This window comes from Pan troglodytes, chromosome 18 (assembly GCF_028858775.2).
Source record: "Pan troglodytes isolate AG18354 chromosome 18, NHGRI_mPanTro3-v2.0_pri, whole genome shotgun sequence".
Taxonomy (NCBI): Eukaryota; Metazoa; Chordata; class Mammalia; order Primates; family Hominidae; genus Pan; species Pan troglodytes.
The window spans coordinates 7,463,116-7,486,086 of record NC_072416.2 but is presented as its reverse complement, the minus strand read 5'-3'; the positions used below and the strand labels follow the sequence as shown (position 1 = coordinate 7,486,086).

Below are 22,971 nucleotides of genomic sequence, written 5' to 3'. Positions count from 1 at the left end.
ATGCTGGCTAACATGGTGAAACCCCATCTCTCCTAAAAATACAAAAAAATTAGCTGGGCGTGGTGGCGGGCACCTGTAGTCCCAGCTACTCGGGTGGCTGAGGCAGGAGAATGGCGTGAACCCCAGAGGCAGAGCTTGCCGTAAGCCGAGATTGCGCCACTGCACTCCAGCCTGGGCAACAGAGTGAGACTCTGTCTCAAAAAAAAAAAGAGAGAAAAGTTTCATCAGTGGCTGTGGATGATGATGGAATGGAGGGAGTGTTCATTTAAATTACAGGTGCTTAGAAGCCACCAGAAACCAACCGGTTCAACAGATTGTGGACAAACAGTGGAGAAGCTGCAAGTGCCTACCTGCGAGTTTCCGTAGCAGTCTTCCCCTCCAGTCCTCACAGCAGCCCTTTCAGGAAGTGCACAGGGTCATCTTTCTGGTTCTTATTTTTTCACAGATGAGGAAACTGAGAGACCAGTGGTCCTTTTCCACCAAGCCACATCTAAGGTGGACAGGTCTCGCTGGATGTGAGGTGTCTGAGTCAGTACTGAAAGTAGCTGCTCTAGAAGAATTTGTGGTTAATAATTAGAAGCATAGCAGCTTGGAAGCATCCCTTTTTCGTTTCACCTGGCACCTGATTTGTGTTTTTTTTCTGGTGCCTTTATTTCTGAAGAACTTGGCCTGTAACACCTCAGTAATCTTCAGCCCCTTTGGATGGATTTATTTTAAAAAGGCACCCATAGAAATTGTTTACTAAGTATTCACCAAATCCAAATGGAGAAGCAAACCCACACCTTCTGGCCCCATCTTTGTTCTCACCTGTATTTTTATTCTTATCTTTATTTATTTATTTATTTATTTTGAGACGGAGTCTCGCTCTATTCGCCAGGCTGGAGTGCAGCGGCACGATCTTGGCTCACTGCAACCTCCGCCTCCTGGGTTCAAGCGATTCTCCTGCCTCAGCCTCCGGAGTAGCTGGGATTACAGGCGCATGCCACCGCACCTAGCTAATTTTGTATTTTTAGTAGAGACAGGGTTTCACCGTGTTGGCCAGGATGGTCTCAATCTCTTGACCTCGGCCTCCCAAAGTGCTAGGATTATAGGCGTGAGCTACCATGCCGGCTTGTTCTCACCTTTATACTCTATGCTTGTGTGTGTGTGCTTTTTCTCTGTCTGTCTCCCTCCCCCTGCCATCTTCTCCCCGTCCTTTCTCCTTTTCTCTTTCTCTTAGCTTCACGGCTTCAGCCCGGGTCACCTGTCTATGTGAAGGCTAAAACACATGTGACAGCGTTCAAGATTAGTCATAGGCTGACATCTTTAATATACAGTATCTACATGTATGATTTTCTTTTTTTTTTTTTTTTTTTTAAGACCAAGTCTTGCTCTGTTGCCCATGCTGGAGTGCAGTAGCACGATCTCCACTCCCTACAACCTCCACCTCCCGGGTTCAAGCAGTTCCTGCCGCAGCCTCCTAAGTAGCTGGGATTACAGACGTGTGCTACCACAACTGGCTAATTTTTGTGTTTTCTGGTAGAGATGGGGTTTCGGCATGTTGGCCAGGCTGGTGTCGAATTCCTGGCCTCAATCCACCTGCCTCGGTCTCCCAAAGTGCTGGGATTACAGGCATGAGCCACCGCACCGGGCCCTACATGTATGATTTTCATTTAAGAGGAAAGCAAATCAGAAGTGTGCAAGTTTTTGAAAATACCAGATTTTAATTCATTTTGATTGGAGTAATCTGAGAGTGGCTTAGTGGCGGTTCTGTATTCATAGATGAAGAGACTTTTTATAGGAAGAGTGTCAGGTCACCAGGGTAAATTGGCTGTGTTACAGGTGCAGTTATGCCAGCAGCCAGGCAGCAGCAACCCACCAGAGCAAACCTGCAAACCAGGAAGTCATGGAGGAAACCCTCTGGGCAGTCGGAATAGCCTGTGTTCTAGGGCAGCGGCCTTTAGTATTGATTTGTTTTTGTTTTTTTTTTCAAGATAATATGTGTTCACCATTCAAAAACAAAAACCTGTCAACATTGAAACAGTTGCATTCATCCCCATCCCACAGCCACCCAGTTAGACCAGTTTCTGATGGTGTGTCCCTCCAGAGATATCAGTGTGTGGTCAGTCCATTTTCCTTGTCTTTGCACGAGTGGTAGCACACAACATGCATTGCTTTTTATCTTGCTCATCTCCACGTAGCCAGATATCTTACGAGACATCCGCTTTCCTTCTCTGTAATGACCTTGCCTGTTTTCAGGTATTTACTATCACAATGTGTCATTCATTCTACTGTACATAAAAAGCAAAGCCTCCTACTTTAAATACAGCTTGAATAAGCTTGATTTTTCTGACTTCCCAGCCACAATTGGGCTGAAAGATATAGCTCCATCTAAGTCTTGGGAGGATGATAGGAAAATCAAAAGTTACAGCTTCTATCAAGGAAAGAAACAGTCACTTAAAAAACCAACAGTAGCAACAACAAAAACACTAAAGCCTTACGCACTGGAGCATTGTAGCACCTTTTAACTCACTGGTGAGCAGTACATCCTCCTGAACATCTGGGAAGGAATAATTTACCCAGTGATTATTTATTGAGGACCAGTGGCGTGCCAGGCCCGGCTGATGTGCCTCCGTGAATTAGACAGTGGTGCATTGTTGAAGTGCCAACTGAAAAGCATATTCTCATTAAAAAGACAGAGGTAGGCCAGTTGCAGTGGCTCATACCTGTAATCCCAGCACTTTGGGTGGCTGAAGTGGGCAGATTACTTGAGTTCAGGAGTTCGAGACCAACCTGGGCAACATGGTGAACCCCATCTCTATAAAAAATAAATTTAAAAAAGATGAAAGAAGTGTAACCTTTAGAGAAAAAATTGTATTCAGATAGCCAAAGTGATTTAAGTTTGGTTTGCTTTCAAGAGGTAATCCCCATAGAGCTCTGGTAAGCTGGGTTTTTTTGTTGTTACTGTTTTTGAGGTGGAGTCTCACTCTGTTGCCCAGGCTGGAGTGCAGTGGCACAATACTGGCTCACTGCAACCTCCGCCTCCTGGGTTCAAGTGTTTCTCCTGTCTCAGCCTTCCGAGTAGCTGGGATTACAGCTGCGTGCCACTACACCCAGCTAATTTTTATATTTTCAGTAGAGACGAGATTTCACCATGTTGGCCAGGCTGGTCTCAAACTCCTAACCTCAGGTGATCTGCCTGCCTCGGCCTCCCAAAGTGCTAGGATTACAGGTGTGAGCCACCGTGCCCAGCCAAGCTGGTTTTTTATGGCTGTTTTTTGATGTAACAGGATGCTTCTCCAGCAATAAGTTGATTCCTTAAATAGATTAACATTTCTTGGATTTACCATCCTATTCATACTGTCAGTTCATTTAGCCATTTTAATGTTTCGAAGATGGTTGTAAAGAGGAAAATTTCAGTATCTCAAATGCTTTAAAGTGAGTGGAATTTTGACTGTACAGTTCCTTGTAGCAGAAATCAGTAAACCTTGTAAGATGCTTCAACAAAAAATGGGGTTGATTCCTTGGCACTTCACAGACATCCTCACCTTTCTGTTCCCTCAGAATCGGGTTCTTGTGAGGCTGGGTAGTGGGAGGCAGGGATGGAGGTAACAGGATGGCGTGGGTGGGATTAGCAAGTCTCGGAGTCTGTTGTCCCATCTCAAGGGGTTCCATAAAAATCACCTTTTTGGTCCTATATTGGGAACTTGTGTGGTTCTCAGCTTCTGACCAGAAGCTCCTAGGAAGAACTGGCTGGTCACGACTCCTTAAGCTTCATCCCTGATACTGGTTGTGTCATCTCAGACCCACGGGTTAGTATGGTAGCTTCACTGGCTTTTGGGGCTGGGACTGACTTTGCATCTGATTGCTCTGGCTTGTCATTAGCATCCCTGTAAGGAGAGGGAAGGGAGTTGGTTCAGGGATATTCTTGCCAGAAAATCTGGGGTCGAAATCTCCTTCCACTTTTCCTCCCAGCAGATTGGACTCATTGGCGCTCTCATGTTGAATTTCAAACTTTAAGATGAGTTGGTCACTGGAAAGGAGTTTGCTGGCTCACACCTGTAATCCCAGCACTTTGGGAGGCCAAGGCAGGTGGATCACTGGAGGCCAGAAGTTCAAGACCAGCCTGGCCAACACAGGGAAACCCGTCTCTACTAGAAACATAAAAATTAGCTGGGTGTGGTGGTGCATACCTGTAGTCCCAGCAACTCGGGAGATAGAGGCAGAATTGCTTGAACCTGGGAGGTGGAGGCGGAGGTCGCAGTGAGCTAAGATCGTGCCACTGCACTTCATCCTAGGTGACAAAATGAGACTCTGTCTCAAAAAGGAAAAAAAAAGGCCAGGTGTGGTGGCTCACGCCTGTAATCCCAGCACTTGGGAGGCTGAGGCAGGAGAATCACTTGAACCTAGGAGGCGAGGTTGCAGTGAGCCAAGGTCGCCCCATTGCACTCCAGCCTGGGCAACAAGAGTGAAACTCCGTCTCAAAAAAAAAAAAGGAATTTGCCTAACTCCTCTAGTTGGAGCTGTGCCAGGGAGACCAGCTTCTGTATCTCCATTCATCATCTCACTTAGCCATGGTGGCATGCCTGATAGTGGTTCGCTGCCTGACATCTGCAGGCCGATGATCCCAGGTCTGTGTTTTTGCACAGACCCCATTATCACAACTACCAGCAGCACACTCAAAGTCCAGGTAGCTGGTGGAGGGTTAGTAACATTATTTTTATGTGCAAAGGTTAACACTGTTGCTGTTAGTGAATATTCTCTAGCTTTCTATGAAGAAAACAACCTGAAGCTTGTGAGATAGCTGGGTTTCTGTATCCTTAACCTGACCTACTTTTTCTGAAGGTTATGCTGTGAAACCTGTATCAGGCTAAAACATGTAAATTAACTGATACCTTGTCAAGCCTATAAAATTATGTTGTGCTTGGATTCTATAAGCTGCATGCCATTCAGGGAAGCCATAGAAAGCCAGCTGCAGCAGATTTGTTGAGGTTAGTGTGGCAGATCAGATACCCCAGAATTGACAGCTGACTACTTTCACTTTCATGTGTTACACATTGATGGTTGAAATTAAAAATTACATATCGGAGGTGTATGTTCTTCTACCTTTAATCTCAAGCATCTTGTTTCTAATTTTTTTTTTTCGAGACATCATAAAACAGCATGCCATCTTGTTTTTAAATGCCTCCTTTTGTAACTGCTGCCCTTATTCCAAACCATGTGTTCCGTGTTTTGCGTGGTTTAGTAGCCATGGTTACCATCATTTATGAACAAATATAGGCTCAGTGGCTGTGAATATCCATAGGAACCACAAATTTTAGAAGATGTTGCATTTCTTCAGCTCTGTAACATCCCTGACTCTCTGTTGATCAACAGATCATAAATCTGGTTCCCATTGTTGACAGGCAGCAGGCATTTTCCTGCATAGTAATGCTGCTATCATCTATCACGTTTCCAGGTACCCTGATTCCCAGGGATCTGCGTGTGGCCATTTGTGCTGCCTGGTGAGAATGGGAAAGGGTCTCCAGATTTCTTTCTGCCCTGAGCAAGTGGCAGGGTATATGTGGTTGGGCATTGGAGGCTGATAGACGATTGTGGAAATAAATAATCTATAACACAGTGCTTTCACTGGAGGAACTTGATTTGTGGTTGCTGCAGTGGTGGTGATGGTTGTTCTGCTTGACTTGTTTCAAGAAAATATACTTTAGACATAAGACTCTGAGATGGTTGATAGCATGTTTTGAAAAAAATAGCAAGGCCTATTGCAAAGTCCAGTTAAACCAAATGGATATTTACACCGTGCCGTAGTGAGGTTGTTGATACTTTAGGGCGTATGCTATATGGATCACACCCTTTTTGTGTTTGTTTTCTGCTAGTGCCTGGATCAAAGTGGAACAGCTGAAGCCATATCATGCTCATAAAGAGGAAATGATAAAAATTAACAAGGGTAAACGATTCCAGCAAGCGGTAGATGCTGTCGAAGAGTTCCTCAGGAGAGCCAAAGGGAAAGACCAGGTGAGAGACACAATGTTCACTTTCTACCAATGCCAGACTGGTGATTTTTGCATAGCAACTAACAGATTAAATGTCACCCAAACGCAAACCTTTGTTCTTCTGAAATGCCACTGGAGAAAGCTACTTCAGTTCTAAGGTGTCAGCGTTTTGCTTATCAGTTTGAAACTCCATGCAGCTAACCTTTCTGGAGTAGGTTGTTGCTTTTAGGAAAATTGCTTGGACCCAGGAGAAATATCTCAGCATTTGAGTCTAGCACAGGCCATTTCTTCCTTTCATAGCACACAGATTAGGAGCATAGCCTCTGAAATACATATACTGCCTAGATTTAAATCCTTTCTTCTAGTTTTGGGACATAGGGAAAGTGACTTTTGATATATATTTTTTTTAAATCTGCTTCTCCCAATGTCTGGGACGACAGCAGAATCTATTTCTAGGGTCATTGTGAGGAGACCACACAGAGTGCCTGTAGCAGCACATGGCACCTGTAAATGATGGTGGCGATGGCGGCAGCAGCTGTGGTGGTAGTTATCATTATTATTATTAAACTTTCAGACGTCATCCCACAATTCTTCTGATGACAAGAATCGACGTAATTCCAGTGAGGAGAGAAGTAGGCCAAACTCAGGTGATGAGAAGCGCAAACTTAGCCTGTCTGAAGGGAAGGTGAAGAAGAACATGGGAGAAGGAAAGAAGAGGGTGTCTTCAGGCTCTTCAGAGAGAGGCTCCAAATCCCCTCTGAAAAGAGCCCAAGAGCAAAGTCCCCGGAAGCGGGGTCGGCCCCCAAAGGATGAGAAGGTTTGTTTTCTCTCTGCAGCTTCCGGGATTAGTGATGTCCTTTTAGTACAAGGTAGAGTTAAGCTCTACAGTATGCTTATGTAGTATGCTTATCTATACTCTGCTCATGGAGTGGGAGCAGAATTCTGTGCTCAAGAATCCTGCAGGGCAGGTGCGGTGGCTCATGCTTTATCCCAGCAACTCAGGAGGCTGAGGCAGGAAGATGGCTTGAGCCTTGGAGCTCAAAGTTGCATTGAGCCGATTGCACCACTGCATTCTAGCCTGGGTGATGGAGTGAGACCCCGACTCTTATTTAAAAACTTAAAAAATAAAGAATCCCATAGACCAGGTGAGAGACACGGCCTGCATGCAGGTGTAAAGTAGGAGCGCGAGGCAGGAGAGCAGTCCACTTGAGCCGGTGCACAAGGGCTGGCCCTGGGAGGGGCTTAGCAAGAAAGAAGGGAAGGCATTCCAAAGATGGAGGGCACAGCCCATGTGAGGCTCGGTGCTGGTGGAGATACTCTCGAACAGGGAGAGGATAGTGAGGAAAGCTGAGAAAAAGGAAGCTTGTCCCTGGATCATGGAGGGCCTGAAGGTCTACTGAAGCAGCATGGTACTAAAGCGTCTTGGAGTCAGTGGGGGCCCGTGAAGGTGATTGAGCCAGTGGCAGTGTGTGCTTCCCGTGTGTGCACCAGTAGTCACAGAGTGCAGAGGGGAAAGTCTCAGAGCCAATTAGAAGGTAAGTCTAGGCGTGCATTCATAAGGGGGTAATTGCAAATATTGCAAGCAAAGAGGTGAGAGGCACTTCAGAGGAAGAGTTCTTAAGATTCCATAACTGGTTATATAGAGGATGAATGAGAAAAAGGAAAAGAGGATTTCCATCTTCATTCCTGGGAAAGTGGTCATCACTTTCTTAAAAGTAGAGGAGTGGGGATGTAGAGGTGGCTTGTGGAGAAAGAGTACCAGTTCTGTTTGGAATGGCAAGAACTTGAGGCAAGGCCTAGACAGCCTGGGAGCTTGGTGTGACCTCAGGACTAGAAATGTAGATTTGGGAGGTGAATTTGTAAAAGGGTAGTTGAGTCCGGGCAGTGGAATGGGTTTGTTTCAGGAAGAGAGGGAGAAGAGGGAAGCGCGGAGGCCTGCATTGCCACAAGAATGCCGTGCTTGGGGCAGGAAGGAGCGGGAGGAGCTAGCAAGATGAGATAAAGCAGTGACAGTGCCTCTCTCGCCTTCTTGCTGACAAGATTTGGGGCCGGTCTTAGAAGGCCACAGAGAAGAATTTCAAAGTGAAGGGGCCTGTGTCACGAATGCGGTAGGATTGTCAACAGCAGGATAAAGAGAACAGAAGCCAGATGGCTGGCAGCAACAGTTGGGTGATGAGGCCATGATGGAACATTAGACCTTGGATCAAGGCTCAAAAATTCAGACACCAGCGAGCCCAGGCAGGTAATGGAAGCAACTGTAGCTGACTGGACCTAAGAAGCAGTGGCGCGGGTGCCAGGCACCCCAGCTGACCTGCCTTGGTGCTCAGAGCAGCAGCGCTGGCCATGGTCAGGGAGTCTGGGGTGGTCATGCTCTGTCCACAGGGTTCTAGCCAGCTTCTGCCAAATTGTCTGTTTTTTCTCAAGAGAAGCTGGGAAGGCCAGTTGTGGTGTCTCATACGTGCAATCATAGCACTTTGGGAGGCTGAGGCAGGAAGATCACATGAGCCCAGGAGTTCAAGACCAGGCTGAGAAGCATAGTAAGAACCTTTCCCTTAAAAAAAAAAAAGACAAAGTTGGCCAGGTGCAGTGGCTTAAGCCTGTAATCCCAGCATTTTCGGAGGCTGAGGTGAAGAGATTGCTTGAGCTTAGGAGTTGAAGACTAGCTCTACAAAAACTAAAAAATTGGCCAGGCATGGTAGCTCACACCTGTAATCCTAGCACTTTGGGAGGCCAGCTCAGGAGGATCCCCTGAGCCCAGGAGTTCTAGACCAGCCTGGGCAACATAGGGAAACCCCATCTCTATTAAAATTTTTTTTGCTGGGCGCAGTGGCTCACACCTGTAATCCCAGCACTTTGGGAGGCCGAGGCAGGTGGTTCACCTCAGGTCGGGAGTTCGAGACCAGCCTGACCAACATGGAGAAACCCCGTCTCTACTAAAAATACAAAAATTACCCGAGTGTGGTGGCACGCTCCTGTAATTCCAACTACTCGGGAGGCTGAGGCAGGAGAATCACGTGAACCCGGGAGGCAGAGGTTGCAGTGAGCCGAGATTGCGCCACTGCACTCCAGCCTGGGCAACAGAGTGAGACTTCGTCTCAAAGAAAAAAAAAAATGTAATATAAATGAATTAAAAATTAGCTGGGGTTGGTGGTGTGTGCCTGTAGTCCCCCCTACTCAGAAAGCTGAGATGAGAAGATCACTTGAACCCAGGAGGTGGAGGTTACAGTGAGCCAAGATTATGCCACTGCACTTTAGTCTGGGTGACGCAGCGAGACCCTGTCTCAAAAAAAACAACAAAAAAAGAAACAAAAAGTACTAGTTGGGCATAGTGGTACACACCTGTAGTCCCACCTACTTGGGAAGCTGGGGTGGGAGGATCACTTGAGCCCAGGAGGTCAAGGCTGTAGTGACCTACAGTTCCACCACTGCACTCCAGCCTGGGCAACAGTGTGAGACCCTATCTCAAAAAAAAGAGAGAAGCTGGAAATACAGGTTTTTATGTGAAATATCCCAATTTTAAATGTGCTTAGTTCAAAAATATGTCTTGGGGCCATAGAAACATCTCTGTGGGCTGCCAGTGTGAGGCCTCTGGTGAGAGACAGCCCTTCTCACTGTTAGATGACCTCAGGCTGAGGGAGTGGTGAGAGCAAGGGTGGCAGTGCTGTCCCTGCATACTGTGAGCCCAAGGTTTGGAAAAGCTGCCAGCTGCAGTGCAGAGAGAACTTTATAGGGAACATGATCTAAATTGACCCACAAAAAATGTAATGTGACTTCTGAGTTTATTTCCTGGAATCCAAAAGGAATCTGGGCTGTCAGATTTTATGCTATTTCCCAAATTGATATTGTCTGGTATGTGAAGCCATGCATCTCACCGGTGCCTGTGCCACCCTGGAAAGAAACACCTTCTCGTTGGATGAAGGGAAGTACAAAGGAGAGGTTATGACAAGGGCCTGGAGTTTGAATCACGTATATAGGACCTTAGCAAAGCACCTTTGCCTCAGTTTCCTTGTCTCATCGTTAGGAATTACAACAGTACGTGCCTCATAGGTTCACTGTGTGAGTTAAATGAGTGACATGGACACAGCACTTAGAACAGTGCCTGTGTACAAGGCATTTGATCAGTTCTTAGGTTTGTTTCGCAGACAGTAGCCGTTTGTACAGTGAGAACCCCAGAGGCCACTGCTCAGGCTTACAGGAACTCGTCTCACAAGCTCCCAATAAACTGCAGACAGCCCTTGGGTCTGAATTATTAATTTCGGGAGTAGTGTGGCATACGTTGGAGATACTGCAGGTTCGATTCCAGATCATTGCAGGTCACACAAACGTCTTGGTTTCCCATTGCATGTTAAAGTTAGGTTTATACTGTAGTCTATTAAGTGGCACAATAGCAATATGTCCTTTTAAAATGTACATACCTTTGCCGGGCGCAGTGGCTCACACCTGTAATCCCAGCACTTTGGGAGGCCAAGGCGGGCGGATCATGAGGTCAGGAGATGGAGGACGATCCTGGCTAACACGGTGAAACCCCGTCTCTACTAAAAATACGAAAAATTAGCCGGGCATGGTGGTGGGCGCCTATAGTCCCAGCTACTCAGGAGGCTGAGGTAGGAGAATGGCGTGAACCCGGGAAGAGGAGCTTGAAGTGAGCCGAGATCATGCCACTGCACCCCAGCCTGGGTGACAGAGCGAGACTCCATCTCAAAAAAATATATATATATACATGCCTTAAGTTAAAAATACTTCATTGCTTAAAAAAAAAAAATGCTGACAGAGACACAAAGTGAACACATGCTGTTGGGAAAATGTCCCCCATAGATTTGATTGATAACTGGGTTGCCACAAACCTTCAATTCGTTTTTTGGTTTTTTGGTTTTTTTTGTTTTTTTTTTTTTTTGAGACGGAGTCTCGTTCTGTCGCCCAGGCTGCGGTGCAGTGGCGCAATCTCGGCTCACTGCAAGCTCCGCCTCCTGGGTTAATGCCATTCTCCTGCCTCAGCCTCTGGAGCAGCTGGGACTACAGGTGCCCGCCACCACGCCCGGCTAATTTTTTGTGTTTTTAGTAGAGACAGGGTTTCATCATGTTAGCCAGGATGGTGTTGATCTCCTGACCTCATGATCCACCTGCCTCGGCCTCCCAAAGTGCTGGGATTACAGGCGTGAGCCACCGCGCCCGGCCCGTTTTTTTTGTTTGTTTGTTTGTTTGTTTGTTTTTAAGTGCAACACCTACGAAGCACAATAAAACAAAGCATAATAAAACGAGGTGTGTCTGTGCTCCAGGAGCTCTAGCTGCTATTGACCCTTCGAGGTGTCCTTCCTGCCTGTTCTTTGTGCTTGGCCTGGCCCATAGTGAAAGGACGTATGAGCAGGAGAGGACAGAGCTGGCATGTGGTACAGGACAGATAGCCGTTTCAGTTCAGCACCTTCAGACAGGTAGGGAATCGGTGCCTGGGCTTTGGAATTTGGGTGTGTTTTAAATGCGATACATCCTGTAGTCTCAGAGGAGGGTGTTTGTGTGTGTGTTGCTATAGTAATTGTCATTTGGCTGGCGAGCTCCTCTCAGAAACACTGAGCAGTCACATAGGCTGATAACTGGGCAAAGCCCAGCTGAGTGCCATTCCGGGACATAACCTCCTGCCCCGTGAGGATTAATGGAAAAAGCTGACCTTGATGGCGGAGGCAGGCAGGGAAAGGCTGGGTTTGCGTCTGGACCTGCATGTAAGAGCTGCACCCCAGCAGCGCCCACCCACCCTCTTTCTGGGGATGAACTCTGGGCACAGCCCACCGGGATCAAAGTAGCGCTGTTAGTTCTGTGACTCTCCCAAAATCCCATACTCACACGAGGAGCAGAAGTTTAGGAGTTGGGGCCCTTCCTTAGTGCCATACTGAGAGCTACAAGCTGCCTCCTCCTTGTTTCCATTGGGTCATTGTGGCCTTAGGTGAGCCCTAGGGCTGCACCACCCAAGACAGCTGTGCTGCCCCAGCCACAACTGGCCATTTAAATTGAAATTAAATGCACATTAAAATGCAGCTTCTCCATCACCCTATTGTGTGAGATGCTCCACAGTGACGCTTGACTGGCGCCTGCTCTATCACACAGTGCAGATGGAGTACATGCCCATCATTGCAGAATATTCTTTTGGGCAGCTCTGGGCTGGGCCTTTTCTTTTCCCCCAAAAACCTCTGCATTCAACAAATGTTTATTGAGTAATTCTCCTATAGGCCAAATGCCTGGAGAGAAAGCAGCATAAAAGTCAGACGAGGCTCCTTCAGTAAGAATTGAACCTGGACTGTATGGCAGCATGGGTTGTAGAGTAGGCCAAACTGGCAGAGTTCTTGCTTTTCTAGGATGTGCTTCTAATATGACAGACCCTGGAGCCAAATTCTGTCAGTCTGCTAGGCACAGTGGCTCACTCCCATAATCCCAGCACTTTGGAAGGCCGAGGTAGGGGGATCACTTGAGGCCAGAAGTTAGAGACCAGTCTGGCCAACATAGCAAGACCCTATAAAAAACAAAAAATTAGAAATTACAGAAAACAAATAATTGCAAATAAATAATCTACAAAAAATAAAAATAAAAAATTAGCTGGGCATAGTGGCACACACCTGTAGTCCCAGCTACCCAGGAGGCTGAGGTGGGAAGATCACTTGAGCTCAAGTGGTTGAGGCTGCAGTGAGCCATAATTGAGTCACTGCACTCCAGCCTGCGTGACAGCTAGACTGTGCCTCCAAATAAATAAATAAGTTGTGTCTACCACACCAGTGACTGACTCGGTGACCTTAAGCAAGGTTACTTAAGCTCTGTGTGCCTTAGTTTTCTATTCTGTAAAAGAAAATTATAATAGGGCTGGGTACAGTGGCTCACTCACGCCTGTAATCCCAGCACTTTGGGAGGCCGAGGCGGGTGGATCACGAGGTCAGGAGATCGAGACCATCCTGGCTAACATGGTGAAACCCCGTCTCTACTAAAAATACAAAAAATTAGCTGGGCATGGTGGCCGCGCGCCTGTGGTCCCAGCTACTCAGGAGGCTGAGGCAGGAGAATCGCTGGAACCCAGGAGGCAGAGGTTGCAGTGAGCCAAGATTGTGCCACTGCACTGCAGCCTGGGCTACAGAGCAAGACTCCGTCTCAAAAAAAAAAGAAGATGATAATAATTCTGTTTCATGAAGGGGCGAGAATTACATGAGAATGTATGTATGAAATAGGACTCATAGTAAGCCCTATGAAGGCATTTGTTCTCATTATAATCCACATCAGCATCATGTTCTATGGGCAAACATAAAAAGAGGTCAGGTGAAGCCACTCTGATAAGGTGACATTTCAACAGAGTCCCAAAGCGAGCCTGAGCCAAGGAGATAACTGTCAGAAGAACGTTCCAAGTAGCACAAGGGTGCCAGGGCAGGCACATGCTTGGTGTGTTTGGTGCGGGGGGGAAAAGCCAGCAGGGTGCTAACGAGCTAGAGAGCAGTGACGGGGGAAGAAATAGGACTTGAGGTTGGAGATTGGCATGGGATGGGTGGGAGACGGCAGAACTTGCAAGACCCTCCCTATAGACCATGCTCATAAAGCCCATAGCTTTACTATGTGAGACTGGAAGCCAGTTTAAGGCAAAGAAGCATCATAATCTGATTGGCCCTTTTGGTAGCTGACTCTGGCTGCTTTGTAGAGACTGGACTGTGAGTGGAAGCAGGGAGATTTATTTTTGCAATTGTCCAGGTGGCCTGAGCTTAGGTATTAGTAGCAGGGATGGTGAGAAGAAGGGGTTGGGCAGATCGCCAACTGTAAAGCCCCATTCATTGCCAGTGGATTAGAGAAGAGAGGGGTCAAGAAGGGCTCTAAAGATATCGGCCTAGTAGAATGGAGCAGGCGTTTTCTAAGACTGAGAAAACCTCAGGAGTAGTTTAGGCAGGGGGTGTCAAGAGGGCCACTGTGGCTGGAAGGGAGTGACTGGGGAAAGGGAGTGCAAGGTAACATCAGAGCAGTCGAGAGGGACCAGACCAGTGTTAAAACTGGAAAGAGGACCCTTTGCCCAGGAAGAAGGTGAGCCGGGCCATCGATGAAGAGGAGCTTCTCATCTCACCATGTCCTCCTGTGTCCGTCTCAGGAGAACTCAGGCTCTTGGGCTCTGGCCACCCTGGAGTTTAATTCTGCCTTTGTCATGATAGCTGTAAAATGTGGGCAGATCTCATCAGCCCCATGTGGTTTTATTCGTTTCTTTGAAATATGGTGGATTCCTTCTGAAGCCACTACTGTTTCTTTTTTTTTTTTTTTTTTTTTTTTGAGATGGAGTCTTGCTCTGTCTCCAGGCTGGAGTGCGGTGGCGCAGTCTCGGCTCACTGCAACTTTCACCTCCCCGGTTCAAGCGATTCTTCTGCTTCAGCCTCTGGAGTAGCTGGGAGTACAGGTGCAGCTAATTTTTGTATTTTTTTAGTAGAGACGGGGTTTCACCGTGTTGGCCAGGCTGGTCTCGATCTCTTGACCTCATGATCTGCCTGCCTCGGCCTCCCAAAGTGCTGGGATTACAGACATGAGCCACCACGCCCAGCCACCACAACTGTTTCTTAATGTTTGGTATTCACCATAAGGCATTTACTCTGAAACTTTGCAGACAGTACTGCAGATCGTACTTGGGCTTTCTAATTACCTCCATCTTTGTGAAATTTAGACATAAGCACACATTTTATTATTTCCAGAATTGAGAAGAAAGACTCACTTTGTGTTAATGGGAAGAACTGGCTTGTTTCTCCCGAGGGACGGTCATCAGAACAGTGGTTGGGGATTGGCTTGAACTTTCCCTTAGACTGTGGAGCTTGCAAGAGGTTTTGTTGGGGTTTGAATGTGATTTTAAAATGCCCTGCCCCTCCCTCTATAGGATCTCACCATCCCGGAGTCTAGTACCGTGAAGGGGATGATGGCCGGACCGATGGCCGCGTTTAAATGGCAGCCAACCGCAAGCGAGGTAAGGAGCTCTCCTGCAGGCAGGACAAGCTGTGGCTTAGGGCGAGGTTCCTGTGTGATCCTTTTTTTTTTTTTTTGTCCCTTTCTTGTGTGTGAGGCTTAATTTATTATTACAAAACAGTACAGAAGTCTATGAAATAAAAAATTAAAAATTTCCCTCTAGGGTGAGCACTGTGAGGCTCGAGGTGACGGATTTCAGTCCTTTGGGATGTCCACTTAGCATTCATTTACATGATTATAGACCTATGTCTAGTTTTTTTTATTTTGGGCAGGGCTCTTTTTCACAAAAGTGGGATGATTCCACAAGTTTTTTTCCCCTAATATTTTATAAACACCCTCTTATTGTCCATAAATACAACTTTTATGTTTAGTTTTATTATCCTTGGTGCAGCTGCACCTGTTGCTGGGCATAATTATGGAAAGCCCATGAAGGTCCACTGTCGTGGCTACTCTGTTTCTGTTAATATGCTCAGTAAGATGAGATCGCCAAGGGCTTGGTACCAGACACAAGTAGGCCAAAACCCTGAAATTCCAGAATAGATGTGACTTAGTTTGCTGGGTTATCTGCTGTGCCTGATAAGTACCGAATTTATAAAGCACAAGTATGCTTGTTAATATTTTCCCACAGGCTCCTTGGAATAATTTGTGTACCAACCTAGCAGAATCATCTATTCTTTTACACTTTAAAGCCAGTTTTCCTCTAGCTGGAATGGGGCTTGTTTATAAAAAGGCTTAGGCCAAAATGGGAAAAGAGTTTCCAGACAATTGTGAAAAAGAGACCAGAATCCAGAGGTGTTGCAGCCAGAGGAGAGTCCAGTTACCAGGGAGAAGGAAGTGACCTTTGGTGGCAGATAACTGGTTTTATTTCACTGTTTTCTGGTTTCAGCCTGTTAAAGATGCAGATCCTCATTTCCATCATTTCCTGCTAAGCCAAACAGAGAAGGTGAGTTGCCTTTGAGGCTCTTGGCCCTTGGTCAGGGACTGGCCAAGGAGTGCTCCTCCACTGGGTCCTGGCCTGGCCATCTGAAAAGTTAGGCTCTGCCGGTGTATTGCCCAGAGCAACTAGCCCAGAAACCCCCATATGGGCCCGCTAATGAGCCAAGCATTGTTAAGATTAAAAGTAAATCCAGGCCGGGCGCGGTGGCTCACACCTGTCATCCCAGTACTTTGGGAGGCTAAGGCAGGTGGATCACGAGGTTAGGGATTCAAGACCAGTCTGACCAACATGGTGAAACCTCATCTCTACTAAAAATACAAAAATTAGCTTGGCGTGGTGGCGCGTGCCTGTAATCCCAGCTACTCAGGAGGCTGAGGCAGGAGAATTGCTTGAACCCGGGAGGCAGAGGTTGCAGTGAGCCAAGATTGCGTCACTGCACTCCAGACTGGGCAACAGCGTAAGACTCTGTCTCAAAAAAGATAAATAAACCCAAAGGCCGGGCATGGTGGCTTATGCCTATAATCCCAGCACTTTGGGAGGCCAAGGCGGGAGGATCACCTGAGGTCAGGAGTTCAAGACCAGCCTGGCCAACATGGTGAAACGCCATCTCTACTGAAAATACAAAAATTAGCTGGGCATGGTGGTGCATTCCTGTAATCCCAGCTACTTGGGAGTCTGAGGCAGTAGAAACGCTTGAACCCAGGAGGTAGAGGTTGCAGCAAGCCGAGATGGTGCCACTGCACTCCAGCCTGGGCGACAGAGCGAGACTCCATCTCAGATAGATAAATAGATAACACAAAAAGAGCATTTAAAACTCAGCCAGCTGTGTAGTTGAGACCGTCACAGTGACCTTTAGAGTTTAGGGCAGAAACCAAACATCATAAGCTGTCAGCACCCCATGAAATTGCATGGCAGACACATCTTCAAGCTCACTCCAAGAGGTAGTCTCCAAGTCCTGCGGATGCAGAGGGAGGTTCTCCCAAGGTCTGCAAGGTTATGGGGTGGGCTGAGCCGTGCTAGGATCTCATGAGAGTTTGTGGCTTTAGAGTTGGATAGATGTGGGTTCCAAGCTTATGACTCTTATTCTCAACACCATGGTCAGCAAAAAGACCTAGTAGAATTGCATGGGGACTTGAATGAGGTAATGTGTATGAACTTTCTAGTGTAAAATTTGGAGTTCACTAAAGTATAAAACAAATATTTGATGTTAACTTCCCGCTTTGGGTCTAACCTTTGAGGGGATTATTATGAAGACTGGTTAAGCCTGCAGTAGCATAAGTAGTCTCTTTCCTCCTCCTTCATTAGCCAGCTGTCTGTTACCAGGCAATCACGAAGAAGTTGAAAATATGTGAAGAGGTATGTAGGCTCCATGCCTCCCCATTTTAATTTTCACCTGGGGCCTTAAACTGCAGGCAGACTGACTTGATGATGTGTGCTTCCTGTCCGTAGGAAACTGGCTCCACCTCCATCCAGGCAGCTGACAGCACAGCCGTGAATGGCAGCATCACACCCACAGACAAAAAGTAGGACCTTTGATGAAAAGGCCTCCAGTGGCTCTGGTTCTGCTGAGGGTGGGGAGAAGGTGACGCCAGGGGGGTTCTTTAAGGGTTGTGTCCCAGCCATTGCTGGCATAGAATGGAAAAGGTGGGGGGATGTTGTAACTCTTATCGATAAAGACAGGAGTCAAAAGCTGTATAAATCTGTGGTCGGGTCTCCCTTGGGCATAAGCTGAGGGATTTTTTTGGCTCCAGAACTCAAGAGCAAGGAGCACTTGGCTCAGTGGTTCTCAGACTTTCCTGTGCCTCACAGTCACCTGGAAGGTGGCTTCTCAGTCAATATGTCCGGGTGGGGCCCAAGAATTTGTATTTTTAACCAGTTCCCAGGTATACTGCTGCTGCTGGTCAGAGCTACTCTGTGAGAACCACTGGCTGAGTAGAATCATGATGAAGCCCCAAAATTGGCCATGGTGGGGCAGGTGGGGGAAGGGAGATGAAAGTGCTTGGGGATCCTCACTGAGCATTTGCTGGCTGTCCTGCACCCTGCCCGGTGTGGGTGGGGCGATCCTGGACATGCTCCCAGACCCAACTTGCACCCAGCCTTGCCTCTGTGCCTGCTCTGTAGGCCTGTCTCCTCCTCAGAGTCTTGTTGGCAAAAAGATACCTTTTCTAGGAAAACACATTCTCTGGAGCAAGTTAGCTAAAGTCAGTTTCCAGTTTGTACCTTTCACATGGTCTTCCCCAGACTAAAAACAGTGCATCTTTTACGTGATATTTTTGTACTGTTTAAATCACTAATGCTACCAGTTATTTTTGGTGAACTTGTCTCTGTAGAGTGGAGGAGATAAGGGCATATTAGGTGCAAACAAAGGGGAGGAGGATTGTGTTAAAAAAATAAAAATAAAAAAAATGATCAGGATGGGGTGAGGACAGAGTCCTGATGTTTTTACCCAACACATTTATTGGCCCATTAGTCAAACTTTTAATAAAAGAGTATGAAGCCAGCATCAAAACCAACCAGTTCTGTTGTTGCCCAACCCACCTTAATCCACATTTCCATTTTGTCTGAGACACAGTGTGAAGGACTCTCAGTTGCCATGTTAAAAATCCAGAACCTTGACTTGGGCATGGTGGCTCATGGCTGTTATCCCAGCACTTTGGGAGGCCAAGGTGGGCGGATTACCTGAGGTCAGGAGTTCAAGACCAGCCTGGCCAACATGGTGAAACCCTGTCTCTACAAAAATTAGCCAGGCATGATGGTGGGTGCCTTTAATCCCAGCTACTTGGGAGGCTGAGGTGGGAGAATCGCTTGAACCCGGGAGGTGGAGGTTGCAGTGAGCCAAGATCACACCACTGCACTCCAGCCTGGGCAACAGAACGAGACTGTGTCTCAAAAAAATCCAGAAGCTTTATCCCAGGTCTACTGGACTTCCTAGAACACCAAGAAAGGAAAGGGAATTCGCCTGTCATGATTTAGAATCATGGGGGAATATTGTACTACCCAAATAATGAGTGACAAAAAGGTACTTCCTTGTTTTTAAGCCACAACTTGAAGCAGTTAGCAAGGAGGTCTATTTTGGTGAGAAAGTTGGTGGGTTCCATTTTCAACATGTGATTCAAATTACTTAATACAGGCTGGGACAGGGAGAATGTGAGCAGCTGATATTCCAGCTGAGATTAGGGGTCCATTTGTAGAGATGGTTCCAGAAGACCAAAACTATGGAAAGAATGACAGGGTCAAAGTGGAGGAGCTGCAGGGGACATCCAGCAGTCAGAGAAATTCTGAATTGAAAACATGGCCAAGCGCAGTAGCTCATCCTTGTAATCCCCACACTTTGAGAGACCAAAGCAGAAGGATCCCTTGAGGCCAGGAGTTCATGACCAGCCTAGGAAATACAGCAAGACCCCGTCTCTACAAAAAAATTTTAAAACTTAGCCGGGCATGGTGGCATGCACCTATAGTCCTAGCTGCTCAGGTGGACTGAGGTGGAAGGATCACTTGAGCCCAGGAGTTTGAGGCTGCAGTGAGCTATGATCACCCCCCTGCACTCCAGCCTGGGAGACAGCATAATGCTTTCTCTAAAAAAAGAAAAGAGGCTGGGTGCAGTGGCTCACGCCCATAATCCTAACACTTTGGGAGGCTGAGGTGAGAGGATTGCTTGATACCAAAAGTTCCAGACCAGCCTAGCCAACATAGCAAGACCCCCCCATCTCTCTTTTTAAATAAATAAATAAAAATTAAAAACTATAAAAACAAGAACATGATATGATCAGAAATGAGGAAAGGCATTCTTTTGCACCATTGTCACTTGCAAAGAGAGGTGAAGAAGTACAAGAATCAAGAAAAGACACTTTGGCAAGCTAAAAGTCATCCTTAAAAGCATGTTGAAATAGCAGCAGTGGCATCCAGCCCCCAGCTCTCAGGGTTGCAGGGAGGAGCAGGCGGAGTATGTGAATGTGTGTGGAGGAGACTGGCCAGTGAGTGCTTCTGTCACAAGGATTGGGAAGGACCTGTGGAAGGAAGGGCTGGGGGAGCAGTGAGAGGTTTGGGGGAAGGCAGGCATGGGGAGAAGGATTTGTGGACTGGGAAAGATTGGGTTCCAAGCTCAGGTGAAGGACTTAGCTTTGGAGAGGAGAGGCAAGGCCCATTCTGTTGATAACGGGAAGACGGGAAAGGTAGGGTGTGGGTAGAGAATTGAAATTGGGAAAGAGAGGTGAAAATTGCCGTCCTGGTTCATGCAGTCAAGGAAGTTGCCTGGCTCTAAACACAGTGCTTCAGTGACTTGTGGTGGATTCTGTTGGGCTTTAAAGTAGTATCCAGGGCCGGGTGCAGTGGTTCACACCTGCAACCCCAGCACTTTGGGAGGCTGAGGTGGGCGGATCCCTTAAGCCCAGGAGTCCAAGACCAGCCTGGGTAACATGGCAAAAGCCCATCTCCACAAAAAATTAGGTGTGCTGACAGATGCCTGTAGTCTCAGCTACCCAGGAGGCTGAGGGGGAAGGATTACTTGAGCCCAGGAGGTCGAAGCTGCAGTGAGCCATGATTGCACCACTACACTGCAGCCTGGGCAACAGAACAAGACACTATCTCAAAAAATAAGTAAAGTGTGAGGCCGGGCATGGTGGCTCACGCCTGTAATCCCAGCACTTTGGGAGGCCGAGACGGGCAGATCACGAGGTCAGGAGTTTGAGACCAGCCTGGCCAACATGGTGAAACCCTGTCTCTACTAAAAATACAAAAATTAGCTGGGCATGGTGGCGTGCGCCTGTAATCCCAGCTACTCGGAAAGCTGAGGCAGGAGAATCGCTCGAACCCAGGAGGCAGAGGTTGCAGTGAGCTGAGTTCGCGCCATTGCACTCCAGCCTGGAACACAGCAAGACTGTCTCAAAAAAAAAAAAAAAAGGGCAGCAAGGGGACTTTGCCCTGGGAGACTGGCCCTGAACCATACACATCATACTTTTTTCTGTGACAGTCAGGGGTTTCAAAATGCCTGTTTACATCCTGGGACAGCTTTAGACCATGGCATAAGAAAAGACCCATGTGCGTGACGCCCCTGGCTCTGCAGGTAGATTGGCACACTGCTGTTTCTGGCGGTCTGAATTCCCCTACCCCAAGCTGTATAAGGGTGCGAGCCTTGTGCTGCATGGAATCATCATCACCGTGACCCTCCTGTTCCACCCTGAACTCATCAGTCTCTCTCTGTTTCAGGATAGGATTTTTGGGCCTTGGTCTCATGGGAAGTGGAATCGTCTCCAACTTGCTAAAAATGGGTCACACAGTGACTGTCTGGAACCGCACTGCAGAGAAAGTAAGCATTCAGGGGTGGTGCCTGTTGGATCGGCGGAGTCTGGGGTAACCCTAAGAGTGGACATCTCCCCCTGTTGTCTCAGCGTTCTGCGTGCAATAGAATAGAAGCCAAGCTTTTAGTCCAGGCAGGTAGAGATGTAGATGCCTAAACTTAGGATGTTATTATAAAACCTAAACATTTGCCTGGCGCGGTGGCTGACTCTGTAATCCCAGCACTTTGGGAGGCTGAGGCAGGCGGATCATGAGGTCAGGAGATCGAGACCATCCTGGCTAACACGGTGAAACCCCGTCTCTACTAAAAATACAAAAAATTAGCCGGGCGTGGTGGCGGACACCTGTAGTTCCAGCTGCTCCAGAGGCTGAGGCAGGAGAATGGCGTGAACCCGGGAGGCAGAGCTTGCAGTGAGCCGAGATCGCGCCACTGCACTCCAGCCTGGGCGACAGAGCAAGACTCCGTCTCAAAAAAAAAAAATACAAAATACAAAAATTAGCTGGGTATGGTGGCGTTCACCTGTAGTCTCAGTTACTCAGGAGGCTGAGGCAGGAGAATAACTTGAATGTGGGAGGCAGAGGTTGCAGTGAGCTGAGATCGTGTCACTGCACTCCAGCCTGGCAACAGAAGAAGACTCCGTCTCAAAAAAAAAAAAAAATGGCACAATCTCGGCTCACTGCAACCTCCGCTTCCCAGGTTCAAGTGATTCTCCTGCCTCAGACTCCCAAGTAGCTGGGATTACAGGCGTGCGCCACCACACCTGGCTAATGTTTTGTATTTTTAGTAGAGAAGGGGTTTCACCATGTTAGCCAGGCTGGTCTCGAACTTCTGACCTCAGGTGATCCACCCGCCTTGGCCTCCCAAAATACTGGGATTACGGGTGTGAGCCACTGTGCCTGGCCCAGAAGTAATTTTTTAAAAGAAAGCCAGAAGAAAATAAATACTAACATAGATCTTTGTAAATCTAGAACTAATAAAAATCACACAAGAAGATCAGTTGATTTTTTTTGATAATACTCCCCAACAACAAAAAAAATAAAATTCAAAGGAATACCAACTAGAAGTACTTGTAGCAAGTACGTAAGAAGGGTAATATGTTGATTTTATTAAACATAGTTTGATAATTAAGACAAAAAAATTAGTAGGGTGCTAATTAATAATTTTAGATGTAAGAATAGGCTCACACCTATAATCCTAGCACCTTGGGAGGCTGACGGAAGAGGATTGCTTGAGTCCAGGAATTTGAGACCGGCCTGGACAACATGAGACTCCATCTCTACAAAAAATAAAATATTAGCCGAGTGAGGTGGCACCTGCCTACTATAGTCCCAGCTACTTGGGAGGCTGAGGCCAGAAGATCTCTTGGGCCCAGGAGGTAGAGGCTGCAGTGAGCTGTGATCATACCACTGCATTCCCACCTAGGCAGCAGCAAGACCCTGTCTCAGAAAAGAAAAAGGACAAAAAAATTGCTCACAAAAGAGGAAACAAAGGCATAAAAAATATTCAGTAATCAGGAGTAATTAAAATATATCAAACAAGGCCGGGTGCGGTGGCTCATGCCTGTAATCCCAGCACTTTGGGAGGCAGAGACTGGGGGATAACGAGGTCAGGAGATCGAGACCACGGTGAAACCCCGTCTCTACTAAAAATACGAAAAATTAGCCGGGCACAGTGGCGGGCGCCTGTAGTCCCAGCTACTCGGGAGGCTGGGGCAGGAGAATGGCGTGAACCTGGGAGGCAGAGCTTGCAGTGAGCTGAGATCGTGCCACTGCACTCCATCCTGGGCGACAGCGAGACTCTGTCTCAAAAAA

The 22,971-nt window shown here is 47.3% G+C and overlaps 1 protein-coding gene across 19 annotated transcripts in view; it reads left to right on the top strand.

The window, feature by feature from the left end:
- Positions 1 to 22,971, top strand: part of GLYR1 (glyoxylate reductase 1 homolog) — a 44,367-nt gene that overhangs the window by 8,666 nt on the left and 12,730 nt on the right. For 15 of the 19 annotated variants that reach the window (XR_001710205.4, XR_010152254.1, XR_010152253.1 and 12 more), the window contains 7 exons: positions 5,856 to 5,994; positions 6,547 to 6,789; positions 14,842 to 14,928; positions 15,814 to 15,870; positions 17,170 to 17,220; positions 17,314 to 17,387; positions 21,070 to 21,169. Coding sequence is in view for 8 of the 19 variants with exons in the window: in XM_016929359.4 (XP_016784848.2) it covers positions 5,856 to 5,994; positions 6,547 to 6,789; positions 14,842 to 14,928; positions 15,814 to 15,870; positions 17,170 to 17,220; positions 17,314 to 17,387; positions 21,070 to 21,169 (751 nt within the window). In the remaining 11 variants the exon portion in view is untranslated. The remainder of the gene's footprint in view (positions 1 to 5,855; positions 5,995 to 6,546; positions 6,790 to 14,841; positions 14,929 to 15,813; positions 15,871 to 17,169; positions 17,221 to 17,313; positions 17,388 to 21,069; positions 21,170 to 22,971) is intronic. The other 4 variants (XR_002939954.2, XR_010152250.1, XM_016929361.4 and 1 more) reach the window with 1 other exon arrangement.